Source organism: Psittacula echo (assembly GCF_963264785.1).
Source record: "Psittacula echo genome assembly, chromosome: 7".
Taxonomy (NCBI): domain Eukaryota; kingdom Metazoa; phylum Chordata; class Aves; order Psittaciformes; family Psittacidae; genus Psittacula; species Psittacula echo.
This window is the reverse complement of record NC_137740.1, coordinates 17,331,154-17,344,199: the sequence shown is the minus strand read 5'-3', so window position 1 is coordinate 17,344,199 and position 13,046 is coordinate 17,331,154. Positions and strand designations below refer to the sequence as shown.

Genomic DNA, 13,046 nt, shown 5'->3' with positions numbered 1-13,046 from the left:
AGAGATGACCATCCAGCTGCCTAGCCGGAAGTGCTGTCACCTGGCACTGTTGCCAGCCCCACCTACCTGACCCAAATGCCTTCAGCACCAGCCATCAGTGCCAGCTTTGCCAGGGGGAATTTCCACCCAGCTCAAACATTGCTCTGGCCAGCAACCTGCTCCTGGATCTGCCAGGAGCTGGCAGTGGTAAGCTTGTTCCTGTTTCAGAGTAGGGATGGCAAAGAACTTGCTGGAGGATGGACATGATATGATGGACCTTGGGCACACGGGACAGATAACAGGCACACGTGGCCTCATCAGGACATGCTGAGATGCCCATGAGCCAGGCTGAGCCCACAGAGCCCACAGTTCACTGCAGCAGGGGCTGCGGCCATGGCCCACCTGATGGCTCTGCCCTTGTGCAAATCATTGCAATGGCAGCCTCCTCTGAGCAGCAGTCACTCAGCCAGGTGTCCTTCTGCAAGGCAGGTCCTTGGTCAGGGAAAACTGGCCAACAAGAGCTTTGTGCTGTTGGAGGAGTTGTGATTGTGCCAGTCCCAGCTCAACCATCCCATGACACAGAACCTGCGTGCCCAGGAGCAGGGATTCCACCTGCTGGGATGGTGTTAGGAACCATCAACCACAGTGTCCTGGGAGCCATGGGGATGGGGTCTGTGTGGGAGCTTGCCAGTGCCAGGAGCTGGCACACCTGAGGAGCAATTCCCCCAGCACTAGCAAGTGTGGATCCCCCCAAATGAGGGGGCTGAGGCAGCAGGGATGGTGCTGGTGTCACATTAACCAGACAAGGAGGTGACCAGGGGCAGAGTCCAGGCCACTGGGGGGAGCACCGAGCCCTGGGGTCAGGGTCCACGGGGAAGTTGGTCGCTGCTGGCACGGGATGCACTGCGCTGCGATCCTGCTTGCCTCACGGGCAGCCTCCGCCGCTCCTCTCCGGACTTGCCGAGCCATGGCCTCCAACCTGCTTCACGTCCTCCCGCCCCAGCGGCTGCTCCGGCCCCTGGCGGTGCCAGAGAGGCTGCTGCTCGGGCCGGGGCCCAGCAACGTGCCCCCCCGCATCCTGGCTGCAGGCGGCCGGCAGCTCCTGGGCCACATGCACCCCGAGGTGCTGCAGGTGAGCTGCCCCGGCCCAGCCTTCCTCCCCTACTCCCCTCTTCCTCACCTCCCATGAGGGGATGGGAGGGCAATAGTGGTGCCAGTCAGTCCCCTGTCTCCACAGGTGATGGATGACATTAAGGTGGGGATCCAGTACGCCTTCCAGACACAGAACCAGCTGACCCTGGCTATCAGCGGCACTGGCCACTGTGCCATGGAGGCTGCTCTCCTCAACCTGGTAGAGCATGACGACACAGTGCTGGTGGCTGTCAATGGCATCTGGGGACAGCGTGCGGCCGACATTGCCAGGAGGTTGGGTATGCCAGGGACAGCCAAATAGCACCAGCGGGGCTGACGGAAACGCATGCGGGTGGGATGCGATATTGTGACCCCTGGCTTGCTGTCCCCATCCTGGAGGCAGTGTCCAGTGAGTGACACGGCTTCTGCAGCCAGAGAGCGCTCCAGGTTTTTTCCAGGGTGATGTCCCTCCAGTTAAGTGGTTTATAGCTTTTCCACTGAGCAAATCCACAGGAGGTCAGATCCCCCGTGGGCAGCCACGCTCATGGTTCATGCATAACCAATTCCCCCACGGAGCGAGTGGCTGCCCACGTGAAGGCACACCAAAACCTCACTTTGCCTCTGCCCAAATGTCTCCCAGGAGCCAGTGTACATGAACTGCTGAAGCCCCCAGGCGAGTACTTCACTCCCTGGGACATCGAGGAGGTGAGTGCTGGCCATGGTGCAGTGCAGTGGGTACAAGCTGGCCCCAGGGTCAGTCACCTTCCCCTCTGTTTCACACAGGGCCTGGTACAGCACAAGCCCTCAGTGCTCTTCATCACCCATGGCGAGTCCTCCACAGGGGTGCTGCAGCCGCTGGAGGAGCTGGGCAAGCTGTGCCACCGGTCAGTGCACAGTGGGCATCTATGGGGGCTGGAGAGACCCCAACATCACCACTGGGGATTGGGGCATGGGGGTTTACATGCCCTGGCTCTTCTCTGGCTGTGTTGTACTGGAAGTTGTTGGTTGTCAGTAAGACACATGGCCTTGGGGAGACCAGGATGCAGGGGTTGCAGGCAGAAAGGTGTCAAGAGGAGGTGGCGGGGACACCAGGCTGAGCTCTATCTTCACACAGGCATGGCTGCCTGCTGCTTGTGGATGCTGTGGCATCACTCGGGGGAGCCCCCATCTTCATGGACCAGCAGGGTAAGAGCCACAGTGCCATCATGGGCATTCAGGGGACAAGGGAGCTCACAAGGGAGGACAAAGAAGGAAGGGAAGGTGGAATCAGACTCACTGCTCGCATTTCGGGCTAGCAGCACTAGAAACTGGTCCAGCTGCAGCCAGAGAGCCTGTTCCCCTTGGGGAACCATCAAGTGTCAGGTGTGCTTGGTGCAGGCCAAACACAAATGGGACTTGCAGCATGTGCCACTCTGTGCTTCCCTGAGCTTGGAGGGGCTCAGCGTGACTCTGCTGTGAGCCTCTGGTACCTAAAGAGCTGCCTTCCCTCTTGGGCAGAGATCGACATCCTGTACTCGGGGTCTCAGAAAGTCCTTAATGTCCCCCCCGGAAGTGCACCCATCTCGTTCAGTGAGCAAGCCAGGTAGGGGCAACCCTGTACTGATGCGGGGAAAGGCAATGGGGCTGGCAACCCCCTGCTTTGCCAGACACCTGCTCCAGCCCTGCTCTGGAGAGTGCACCCAGCAGCAGCTCTGTATGGCCAGAGCCCTGCCCATCTCTGCGCAGCCATAGCAGCTGGAGCCACTGTGTTCACTTTGGAGAGGCCCTCTTCCAGAACTGACCCCACTTCAGAGCTGGTGGGGTCAAGGTCTGGCTCCTCCCCAACACTCTGCTTCACCAGGGAGAAGATCCTAAGGAGAAAGACAAACCCCCCTTCCTTCTACCTGGACATGCGTTGGCTGGCAAACTACTGGGGCTGTGATGGAGAGCCGCGAAGGTGAGGGCAGGCTGTCCCAGGACAGATGGCTGCAGCTGTCCCACCCACAGCCTTTTGCCCCAGCTTGGAGACCCTGTCTTCCCATCACTCTGTCTTCTGGTCACCAAGTGTTCCGGGGGGGATTTGCATCCCCCCTGCACTGTGTGAAGACGAAGGAGGATGCCGAGCCCTGGCTCTCCCCACCATGAGCTGCAGTACTGCTCTGCGATGGGCTGGGCTGAATCCACCTGGGTGCCCCTTGGGTTTTGCAGGTACCATCACACAGCTCCAATCAACAGCTTCTTCAGCCTACGGGAAGGCTTGGCCATGCTGGCGGAGCTAGTGAGTGGCAGCAGGCAGACAGAGGGGCACCAGCAGCACTGGTGGGCTTGGGGGAGGGGTGGGTGCTAGGAGGCATCCACCAGCGGCAGAGACCTTCTCCCTCTTCTGTTCCTGCAGGGTCTGGAGAACTCCTGGAAACACCACCAGGTCAACTGTGCCCAGCTGTGCCAGGGGCTGCGCGACCTGGGGCTTGAGCTCTTTGTGAAGGAGGAGGTGAGTGCGGGGTGAGCCCACCACCATGGTGCAGGGGCAGAGTGAGAACATGGCCCTGAGCAGCTGGAGATGTGCCTGGGCAGCTTTTGATATTGGAGAAAAACCTCACCACCCAGAGATGCTCTCTCCTGTCAGGCTGCTGGGCTCACTGAGGGATAGGGCAACAGCCAGGGGATGCAGATTTAACCCAGTTTCTCTCTTCCCCAGAAAGCGAGACTTCCCACCATCACCACTGTCAGGGTGCCTGAGGGCTACAACTGGAAGGAGATCACAGCCTTTCTCATGGACAACCATGCCATCGAGATCTCTGGGGGCCTGGGCCCCTCAGCGGGCAAGGTGGGCAGCGTGCTCCCCTCCTGCTGCCCATGGCTGGGCACCAAACCCAGATGGAGCTGCATTCATGCCCCACAATTAACTGGTGCTCCCTGGCTGCAAACAGCAAACACACAGCTGGATGCATCCCATCCCCTGCAGCGGCGCATAGCGGCTTCTAACCACACACAATTGCCACGCGTAATTGAGTAGCCGCGCACATAATTAACAGGGTGACACATCTTTAGGGGAACTGTGTGTTAAAATAGGAGCAAACAGGGAGTTGTACACATGCACTTACACCCAGCAGCGCACATGGCCATGCCCCTGCTCCACACGGAGCCTGTGCTTTGCCGCAAGCCACTCTGCTCGCAGAGCATGGATGCAAAGGTGAGCGCGGCAGGGAAACACTCGCCCTTCTCCCAGGTCCTGCGAATCGGCCTCATGGGCTGCAACTCGACCAGCAGGAATGTGGACCGTGTGCTGCACGCTCTGCGAGATGCCCTGAGGTGCTGCCGCCGCAGCAGGCTGTAAGCACCCCCCTCCCCAGGATGCCGGCAGGAAACACCACAAAACCCAGCAACCCAAGCCAGAGCCGGAGGGAGAAGCTGGAAGGGCGTGGAGGTGAGGGCTGTGGCTTGGCAGATGCAGGACCTGACTCAAAACCCCTTCTCCCAGTGCCTGTGCAGGGTCACTCCCACCCTGGTTTCCTGGCCCCCCAGATTCTCCCTTCTGCCGGGTGCCAGCACACGGCAGCCCCACCTCAAGCTGATGTGAGGGCTGCATGCAGGATCTGTGCACTTCCCCTACCACCACCATCAACCTGCACCAGAGCCCAACAGTGCAGGACAGCAGCCACCCTCCACCCCAGACTAGGCACCCTGGGATGAAACCTGCCCTGGCACCCAGCTCTACCAGGAGAGCAGAGAGGCCGTGCATCCCCACCCAGCTGCAGCAGACATGTACTTGCCCTCCAGTACCATCTTTCCTCAATAAAGCAACATGGCAGCATCCTGCTCCCTGGCCCCATAGCATACCCGGCACCCCCCCCAAGTTTCGAGACATCCAGATGGGGTGGCAGCATGATCCCTCTCAGCTCTGCTGAGGGATTTATCACTGGATCTTGGAGAGGAGCTGGCACATTCCCGAGTGGTGTGCACCATCCTGGATCTCGTGCATCTGGAACTAAGCAGAGGCAGGTGGGGAGTGACAGGAGAGGGCTCCCTGCTGTGCTTCAGCCCCATGCCCCAGCATCTCCATCCTTCCACAGCCTCCAGTGGGGATGGGTAGCACATGCCAGCAGCTGGGGGGCAAATTCCAGCACACCCTAAGCTGCCCGACCCAAGTGGTTTCTGGCACTGCCACACTTTGCCTCGCAATACCAGCTGAGGGTCTGGCATTTCCTGGCTGAGCAGAATGTCAAAGGAGGCTGTGTCCCAGCAGGACCTGTCCTCAGTGGGTAGCTGCAGAAGGGCTCAGGTGCTGGGGTCTGCCTGCCAGCTGTCAGCGAGTGCAATGGAGGATCTGGCTAGAGAAACTAGGAGACCTGTATCCTCACAGCTGGGGAGAGGATACCTGCAATGACCTGAATGCATGGGGATCCCCCCCAGCCACCCACACAGCCTCAGGCATGCACCATCCTGGATCTTCCTCCCATACCTACCTCTGGCTAAGAGGAACCTGGGAAACTGCAGCATGGGAATGCTGCTGAGCAGCCTCTGCCTTTCCAGGAGAGACAGGAGGGGAAGCAAAGCGGGATTGTGCTCTCCTACATGCAGCGGAGAGGGCTGCAGGCTGCCCTGGAGAGGCCCCAGGGAGGGGCCAAGCATCCAGTTGGGCCATATTGTGCCCAAACTAATCCTGGGCTGGTCCAGCTGGATGCTTGGCCCTTCCTTGGGGCTGGGTAGCTGTGCTGGCAGGCAAGATGTGTGTTATCCCAGCACTGCTCCCTCCCTCAGCCTGCCCATCACGCTGCCGCTGCCAGATTCCCAGGCTCACTCCCGAAGCCCAAGCAAGGATCAGAGAGCTGCCACCCTCCATGTGACCAGGATTCAGCTCCCTTGAACAACTGGGGGGGCTCCTTCAGTTACTTCCTCCTCCCCTGTTTCTTTGAGCTACTTGGAACCTGGCTGAGGTTTTCCCCACAGCACAGGACAGCAGGTTTGGTATCCTGACGGGATGACTTCACCCCCCTGCTGACATGTTCCTCCACTTTCCCATCCCGTTTTTTTGCCTTCATCTGGACGTGCTGCCATCCATGTGGTATCCCCAGAGCAAGGTCACCCTGCTTTGTGCATGGCTGAGCTGCTCACTACCGGCAATGGGGAGAGGCAGGGAAGTAGTGGGCCTCTTCCTTGGCCTTCCAGAGGCTGTCTTCAAGGAAGCCCCTGTCACTCTGCTGTCCCTTGAGCTGGAACAGCTCCTGCCACCTCTTCACCACAGGGACAATGTGAAAGTGGGTGGTCTTCCAGCCATCATGGATCAGCAGGGAGAGCACCATGGCATCTTCCTGCAGATTTTCAGTGCTGAGATCACTTAGATGTGAAAGGTTTGGCTGTGGTTAGGAGGTTACCACAGCCAGTCCTGTGGGCTGAACCCAGGTGTGTGCTGCAATGCCCATGGGCACGTCTCACCCCACTCAACTCACCCCTTCCAATGATGTGGTTTGGCTGTGGTTCCCCAGCAAAAGCCTTTCTCCAAACTCCACTGGTGTGGTTTTCGGGAAGGAGCATTGCTTTAGCAGGGCTCAGGGCCAGCGGGTGTGGGCTCAGCAGGAAGCCCTGAGCAGCTGAACAGGGCCATGCTGCTGGGTGGCTGCGCAGTGCCAACACAAACAATGTAGTCCAAGAAAAATGGACCAGGAAAGGTCTCAGGCTGGGAGGGTAGAGGAAGACACAGGGCTCTGTCTTGAACATGGAGAAAGGAGGGAAAAGTGGGCTTGCTGCGTCTGGGTTAAGAATTCTAGACCTGTTGGTCCTCTCACATCACCTCTCCATCAGGGCCAAGATTTATTTCAAGAAGCTGCTTTGAAAATTGAAATTCATGAAGAGCTGATGTGACCCTCTATGGGCATTCCCAGGGTCCCTTCCCACCATGTCCTTCGCAAGAACACCATTCCCAGCTGGGGGCCCATGCGGGGGTCAGACCCATGCCTGAAGGCCCTGGTCCAGCCCCAAGGTCCTGGTCCAGCCGTGATGCGCTTCCAGCTCACTCTAACAGCCTCCTCCGGGCAGCAGGAGGCGCTGGAGTCCAGGGGAGATGGGGGTTTGGGCGAGCCAAGCACACCAAGTCACTGAGGAAACCTTCTCTGAGGTCTAAAGGCAGAGGTGTGTGAAGGCTGTGTGGAGCTGCAACCTGCCAAGGAGAGTTGCCATCAGCCCAGGGTAGATTCCCAAGGGTGACTGCTGCTGTGGGATGGCAGGGAGTAGTTTTCATCTCCCCTTCCTTAGCTGACGGCAAAACCTGTCCCAGCACATGGCAGGGTGCTTGCTTGTTCATGCAGGCTTTGGATGGGCCACGCACACAGGGACTTGTGCCCCAGCCTGTCTGAACAGGAACAACCACCGAGCTGAGTTTCCCAGCCATGATGGAGGCAGCTCTCAGCAGGGAAGGGTCCCACTGGCCTCCACACCTGGCTGAGGCAGGAAGCAGCGTTGGCAACACACGATGGCCAAAACAAGGAGCTCTTTCAGGTGCTGGAGGACTTTGACTGGAACCAGGCACTCCGCACTACCCTCCTGCTCCATCACACACACAGCGCTGGTCCAGTCCTCCAGGTCGGTCCCCAGAACACTTCCAGATATCACAGGTGTCCAGTCCCAGACAGTGCCTGACTGGGGTGTCCCCAGGCCAGTACCCCAGCACCTGCAGGGCAGCACTGTGCGTCCACAGGGGGACTTCCATAGTGACAGCATCCTTGGAGGCACAGAGAGAGAACTTGAAGGCTTCCCAGTTCCTGGCATAGTCCACAAGGAAGCTGGGCTCCCTGGCATGGACATCCTCCAGGAGGGTTAGCAGGATGTCCTCTGCCTGCTGGAAATGCTTCAGATACTGCCTCTCATGGGGCATGATGGCCGTGAGGGAGCTGTGCCAGTGGGAAGCTCTGGCTGCCATGGCAGCTCTGCTGCTGTCCCATGCCTGCTCAGAGCAGGAGCTAAAGTATGTGGGCACAGAGAGTAGGGCTGGGAGCCAGCGCAGGGTGGGTGGAGAAAAGTCACAGCCAGGCGTTGACAAGCACCACCGCTGGGCACACGCCAGGGAGAGCTGCTGGGAGCACCATGTCCTCCCAGGGCAGACCCAGTGCAGGGAACCAAGTCACACGGTGGCCTGCCAGGCAGTCCAGGGCTGTGATAAGGAATGCTCAGCCAGTGGGTCACACCAGGACGACGCTGTGGTCTCCCATTCCTCTCCTGGCACCCAGGCTGCGTGCCAGCAACATCCCCTCACAGCCAGTGACAGATGAAGGCAACCCACCGCCCTTCCACCCTGATCCGGTTCATCTCAGCTGCCTGGGGCTGCCTGAGCAAGTATGCTCCCAGCTTGTGTTGCGTTATGCTGGAGTGGCAGTGGGAGGGCTGTGGGACCCCACACCACCACGGAGGTGCTCAGCACAGTGCTGGTGGCCCAGACTCGTGCCCAGCCAGTGGGCACATCGGGCTCAAGCCTACCCGATGTGGGCAGACCCCCGTGCCCCTCGGCCTGGCAGAGCCCTGGTCCCGGCCAGGCTCCTCTCCAGTAGGCCCCGTTGTCACTCCGGTAACACCGGACCCGCCGTCGCCGTGGGTTCCATCGGCGCGGTTGCCCGGCGACGGCGCTGGCCGCGGGGAGCATCGCCACGGGAGGACGCGCAAACAGGCGCTTACGACCCCAGATGCGGCGGGCAGCGGGAAGCGGCGGTCCCCAGCCCAGCCGCCGCCAGGAGGAGCAGATGCTGCGGAGTCAAGGGCTGTGCTCAGAGCTGAGCCGGGCCTCGCTCACCTTCCGCCTGCAGAGAGCTGCCTGGGGCAGGCTCAGCCCGTGCGGTTAGAACAGCTCTGGCCACACAGAGCAAAGGCTGGCTCTTGCTTCCGCGCTGACTTTCTGGCTGCACCTTAGTCCTCCTGCGTATCCCACAAATCCCAGAGAGGGGAGGTGCATGCCGTGCCCGTAAAGGACTCTCCATCAGGGAACCTAGCGATAGGACAAGGGGTAATAGGATTAAACTTAAACAGGGGAAGCTCAGGTTAAATATGAGGAAGAAGTTCTTTACTGTGAGGGTGGTGAGGCACTGGTACAGCTTGCCCACAGATGTGGTAGATGCCCCATCCCTGTCAGTGTTCAAGGCTAGGTTGGACAAAGCCTTGGGTGACATGGTCTAATGTGAGGTGTCTCTGTCCATGGCAGAGGGGTTGGAAATTGATGATCTTAAGGTCTTTGCCAACCCAAACCATTCTGTGATTCCTGGGGACAGTGGGTGACCCACTGGCTGATCAGGGTGGGGAGATGAGGCTGCCCCCTCGGGCAGCTTGGTACTGGGTGGGGAAACAGCACAACCCTGATGTCCTGCTCCCATCAGTGCTACAGCTTTGGTGCCAGGAAAAGCATGTGATGTGGCCTCCCAGCTCCTCACTGCCTTTGGCACCCGCACTTTGTGGATCTCCTGGTGACACCATTGAGAGATAGGTACTGCAAAATCATGCCCTCTGCCCCTTCCCACAAGCCAGGGCCCTACCCTTTCCACTTCCTCCTTTCACCTTCTACTTCCTCCTTCCCCTTTTATTTTTCTTCTTTACCTTTCTCCTTCCCTTTCCCCTTTCCCTTCTTCCCCTTCCACTTCCTTTTCTCTTTTTCCTTCCTTGTTCCTCTTTTCACTTCCTCCTTTCCCCTTCTTCCTTTCGCTTTCCCTTCCATTTTCTTTTTTTTTCTTCCATTTCCCCTTCCTTTTCCTCTCCTCAACAGGCAAGGGACCAGGATCAGGCCCTGAAGGAGCAGCTACCCGTGCTACCAGGCACAGGGGGGCTGTGCTGGGGCAAGTCACATGGCCAGGCACAGTGCAGGGCCGAGCATTCAGAGCAGTACCAGGACATGTAACCCAGTGATGTGTTCATACATAGCATGTCATCACTGGAGGTGAGACTTTGAGGAAGATTTCCTAACAGGAATGTCAGGCCATGGAAGACATGGCTGGAGCGCGTGTTGCTCAGTCCAAACGAGTCACTGGGAGGCTGGTGGGGAATGGCCTGGCACTGGCAGAGGGGCAGGGCTGAATGAGCTAATCATTTGGTTTCCATCTCAGCATTTTATGGTTCTACGAATTTTTGCTCTATTGGAAACAGGAAAGAGAAAACAACCCTGAAAGAGCAAGGGCAAGTGAGAAACAGGAAAAAAAAAAAGCAGAGCATGGGATCACTCGACATGGCAGGGGTGTATAGGTGGCTGCAGCAAGCCCCTGGCATCCCTCACGCAGCTTGATCCTCCATAGGATCATAGAATCATAAAATGGTTTAGGTTGGAATTGGCCTTAAAGCTCATCCAGTTCCAATCCCCTGCCATGGGCAGGGACACCTTCCACTAGATCAGGTTGCTCCAGCCCTGTCCAACCTGGCCTTGAACACTGCCAGGGATGGGGCAGCCACAGCTTCTCTGGGCAACCTGTGCCAAGGCCTCAGCACCCTCACAGGGAAAAATTTCTTCCTACTGTCAAATCTAAATCTCCCCTCTGTCAGCTCAAAGCCATTCTCCCTTGTGCTGTCACTACAGGTCCTTGTAAAAACTCCCTCTCTAGATTTCTTGTCAGCCCCTTTAGGCACTGGAAGCTGCTCTAAGGTCTCTGTGGAGCCTTCTCTTCTCCAGGCTGAACAAGCCCAGCTCTCTCAGCCTGTCTCCATAGCAGAGCTGCTGCAGCCCTCAGAGCATCTCAGTGGCCTCCTCTGGACTCTCCCCAGCAGCTCCACATCCCTCTTGTGCTGGGGTCCCAGAGCTGGATGCAGGACTGCAGGGGGATTCTCGTGAGAGCAGAGCAGAGGGGCAGGATCACCTCCTTCTACCTGCTGGTCATGCGCCTTTTGATGCAGCCCAGAACACAGCTGACTTTCTGGGCTGCAAGCACACACTGCTGGGTCATGGTGAGCTTGAGAATTCCATGTGCAGTGTCACTGCTGAGCCCTGGGCCCTTCAAGATGCCACTGCCATGGAAAGACATCATCAGATGTTTGAGCTGGCAGGTGGAGAAGCTGGCATCAGAGACTGGGATGTGAGACGTAGGTGATGCTCTGCCCCAGCACTCTGGCTCTGCATCAGTGCCAGCACCAGCACTGCCTGAGTCAGGAGTTCACGCCAAGTGGCATGGCCCCCGGCAAAAAGGCTGGAATGGAGACAGGGGATGCAGGCAGGGGAGGTAGAGAGGAAGGGAGAGTGATTTAACATGACAGGCTGTTTATTTTGGCAAAAAGGCTTTCTTTTCAAGAGATTTCAAAGCTTGGCCCTGGAGCTGGGGGGTAACACAGAAAGGATCAGGAAAGCAGGAGTGTGAGGGGGGGTTCAATGGGGCACTCGGACCATGAGAGAGAGACAGAGGAGCCCCCTGCCTGCTTGTCCCGCGGAAGCACAGGGTGCTCACAGCCCGGGGTGTGCTCATATGCTCCGATGGAGTCACCCCCTTCAGAGGTGCCCCCACGGGCGCCCTCATGCTCCCGCACACACGTGCTTGCCTGCACGCACCCGCGCACGTTCGCACGCTCCCCCAGCCCCTGAGCCTTCCTCTGGGCCAGGGCTCAGCTGGAGTCTTGGCTTCCCCCAGCGACGTTTCAAAAGAGGCTGTTTATTGAGAAAAAAATGCTAGGAAAGAAATAATTATTATAATCACATTAAGAGCTTTGGCTGTAAAAACCCTGTGAGAGCACGGAGAAGGAGCTGAGGCTCTAACGGCAGGGAGCGCGGGGGGTGGTTTTCCTGCCTTCTGCTCGCTCTTCTTTCAGTCCCGGTCCAACACACACCCCCCCCCTTCCACCCCCTTTTCCTCCCCTTTATCCTGGGAAATGAAAACAATTTATTTAATGATGGATCGTCCCTTTCTCTGGTCACTGACCTTCAGAGTGAATTTCTGCTGAGCTCGGCGGAAAACACAAGCCTGGGTTGTGGATCCCATCTGTGGGTGGGGGAGGGGGGGAGCTCACCCTCATCCTTCCCAAAATCCACAGCAACAGTCCTGGGGAGCAGGATGGGGCTGGCGGGGAGGGTGCCCACAACAGCAGGAGGTCTTTCTGCCATCGCTGCCCATGCAGCCCTGGCGCCAGGGCTTTGGGAGCAGATATGGGGGCTGGAGTGGCCCTCAGAGCCCCCCACCCCATCCATCCCCTTCTCTCTCCAGGATGCCTGCAAGGGTTCCTGGCACCCACCGCCTTCTCCTTGGCCTGGTCTGGGATGCAAAGGCTGTGCTGGGGTGCAATGCTGGAGTAGGAGACAAAGGAGCTGTACCCAGGGTGGCTGTGGGGAACAGTGCAGTGGTCTCCATCCTGCCAGCAGCTATGTCCCTGCCTTGCTGCCCAGTGGCAGGGCAGCGAAGGGGCTTTCTTGGCTCAGGGTGGCTGCAGGAGGTGTTTTGCAGACCTGGCCAGGCAAAAGGGCCAGGCATGAGGCCAGGGACAAGGCCTGGGACGTGTGTGGGGCTGCATGGGGCTCCAGCAGCAGCTGGCAGCGTGAACCCCACAGCAGGCAGTTTGGCTCCCAGCCCATCCCATGCTTGGCCAGGCTCTGCTCCTCTGGAAGGGGAAAGCCAGGGAGCGAGGGGAAGGGGCAGGATCACACCAACCAGTCACTTCTTGTCTGGGAGGGAGCTGTCAGCACCAAGTGTACATCACCCAGGGCCTGGGCATGGGTGCAACCCGGCATCCCCCACCATCCACCCTGCTCAACCCCCAGCTGACCTGCAAAACAGGGATGGAGCAATCTAGCATCCAGCCCCCTCCCCTCTGGCCCTTCCTCTGCCATGGCCTGTTGCTCAAAGCATGGTTCTTGTAAAAATGCATAAATATTTATACAAGAATAATTTAAAAAACATGGTCTGTCAAATAATCAAAGCAGCAGATCATCTGAAGAGCTTTCAGCTGGATTGGGAAATCCGGTGTTGCTTTCTGACACCATGCTGCGATGCTGGAGGTGCTCACGGATGGCCCTG

General features: G+C 58.4%; 2 protein-coding genes across 2 annotated transcripts; one reads left to right on the top strand and one right to left on the bottom strand.

The window, feature by feature from the left end:
• Positions 1 to 877: 877 nt before the first annotated feature.
• Positions 878 to 4,426, top strand: AGXT (alanine--glyoxylate aminotransferase; the record flags this gene model as incomplete). The annotated part of the gene is made up of 11 exons (XM_080623037.1): positions 878 to 1,111; positions 1,217 to 1,409; positions 1,751 to 1,815; positions 1,894 to 1,994; positions 2,225 to 2,295; positions 2,608 to 2,692; positions 2,951 to 3,046; positions 3,298 to 3,367; positions 3,485 to 3,580; positions 3,788 to 3,916; positions 4,319 to 4,426. The coding sequence occupies 11 exons, from the start codon at positions 878 to 880 to the stop codon at positions 4,424 to 4,426; spliced, it is 1,248 nt and encodes a 415-aa protein (XP_080479163.1).
• Positions 4,427 to 6,203: 1,777 nt separating this feature from the next.
• On the bottom strand, positions 6,204 to 8,005 carry MAB21L4 (mab-21 like 4; the record flags this gene model as incomplete). The annotated part of the gene is given in 3 exon segments (XM_080623981.1): positions 6,204 to 6,425; positions 7,522 to 7,678; positions 7,680 to 8,005. Coding segments are annotated over 3 exon segments (705 nt in total).
• Between the last annotated feature and the right edge of the window lie 5,041 nt (positions 8,006 to 13,046).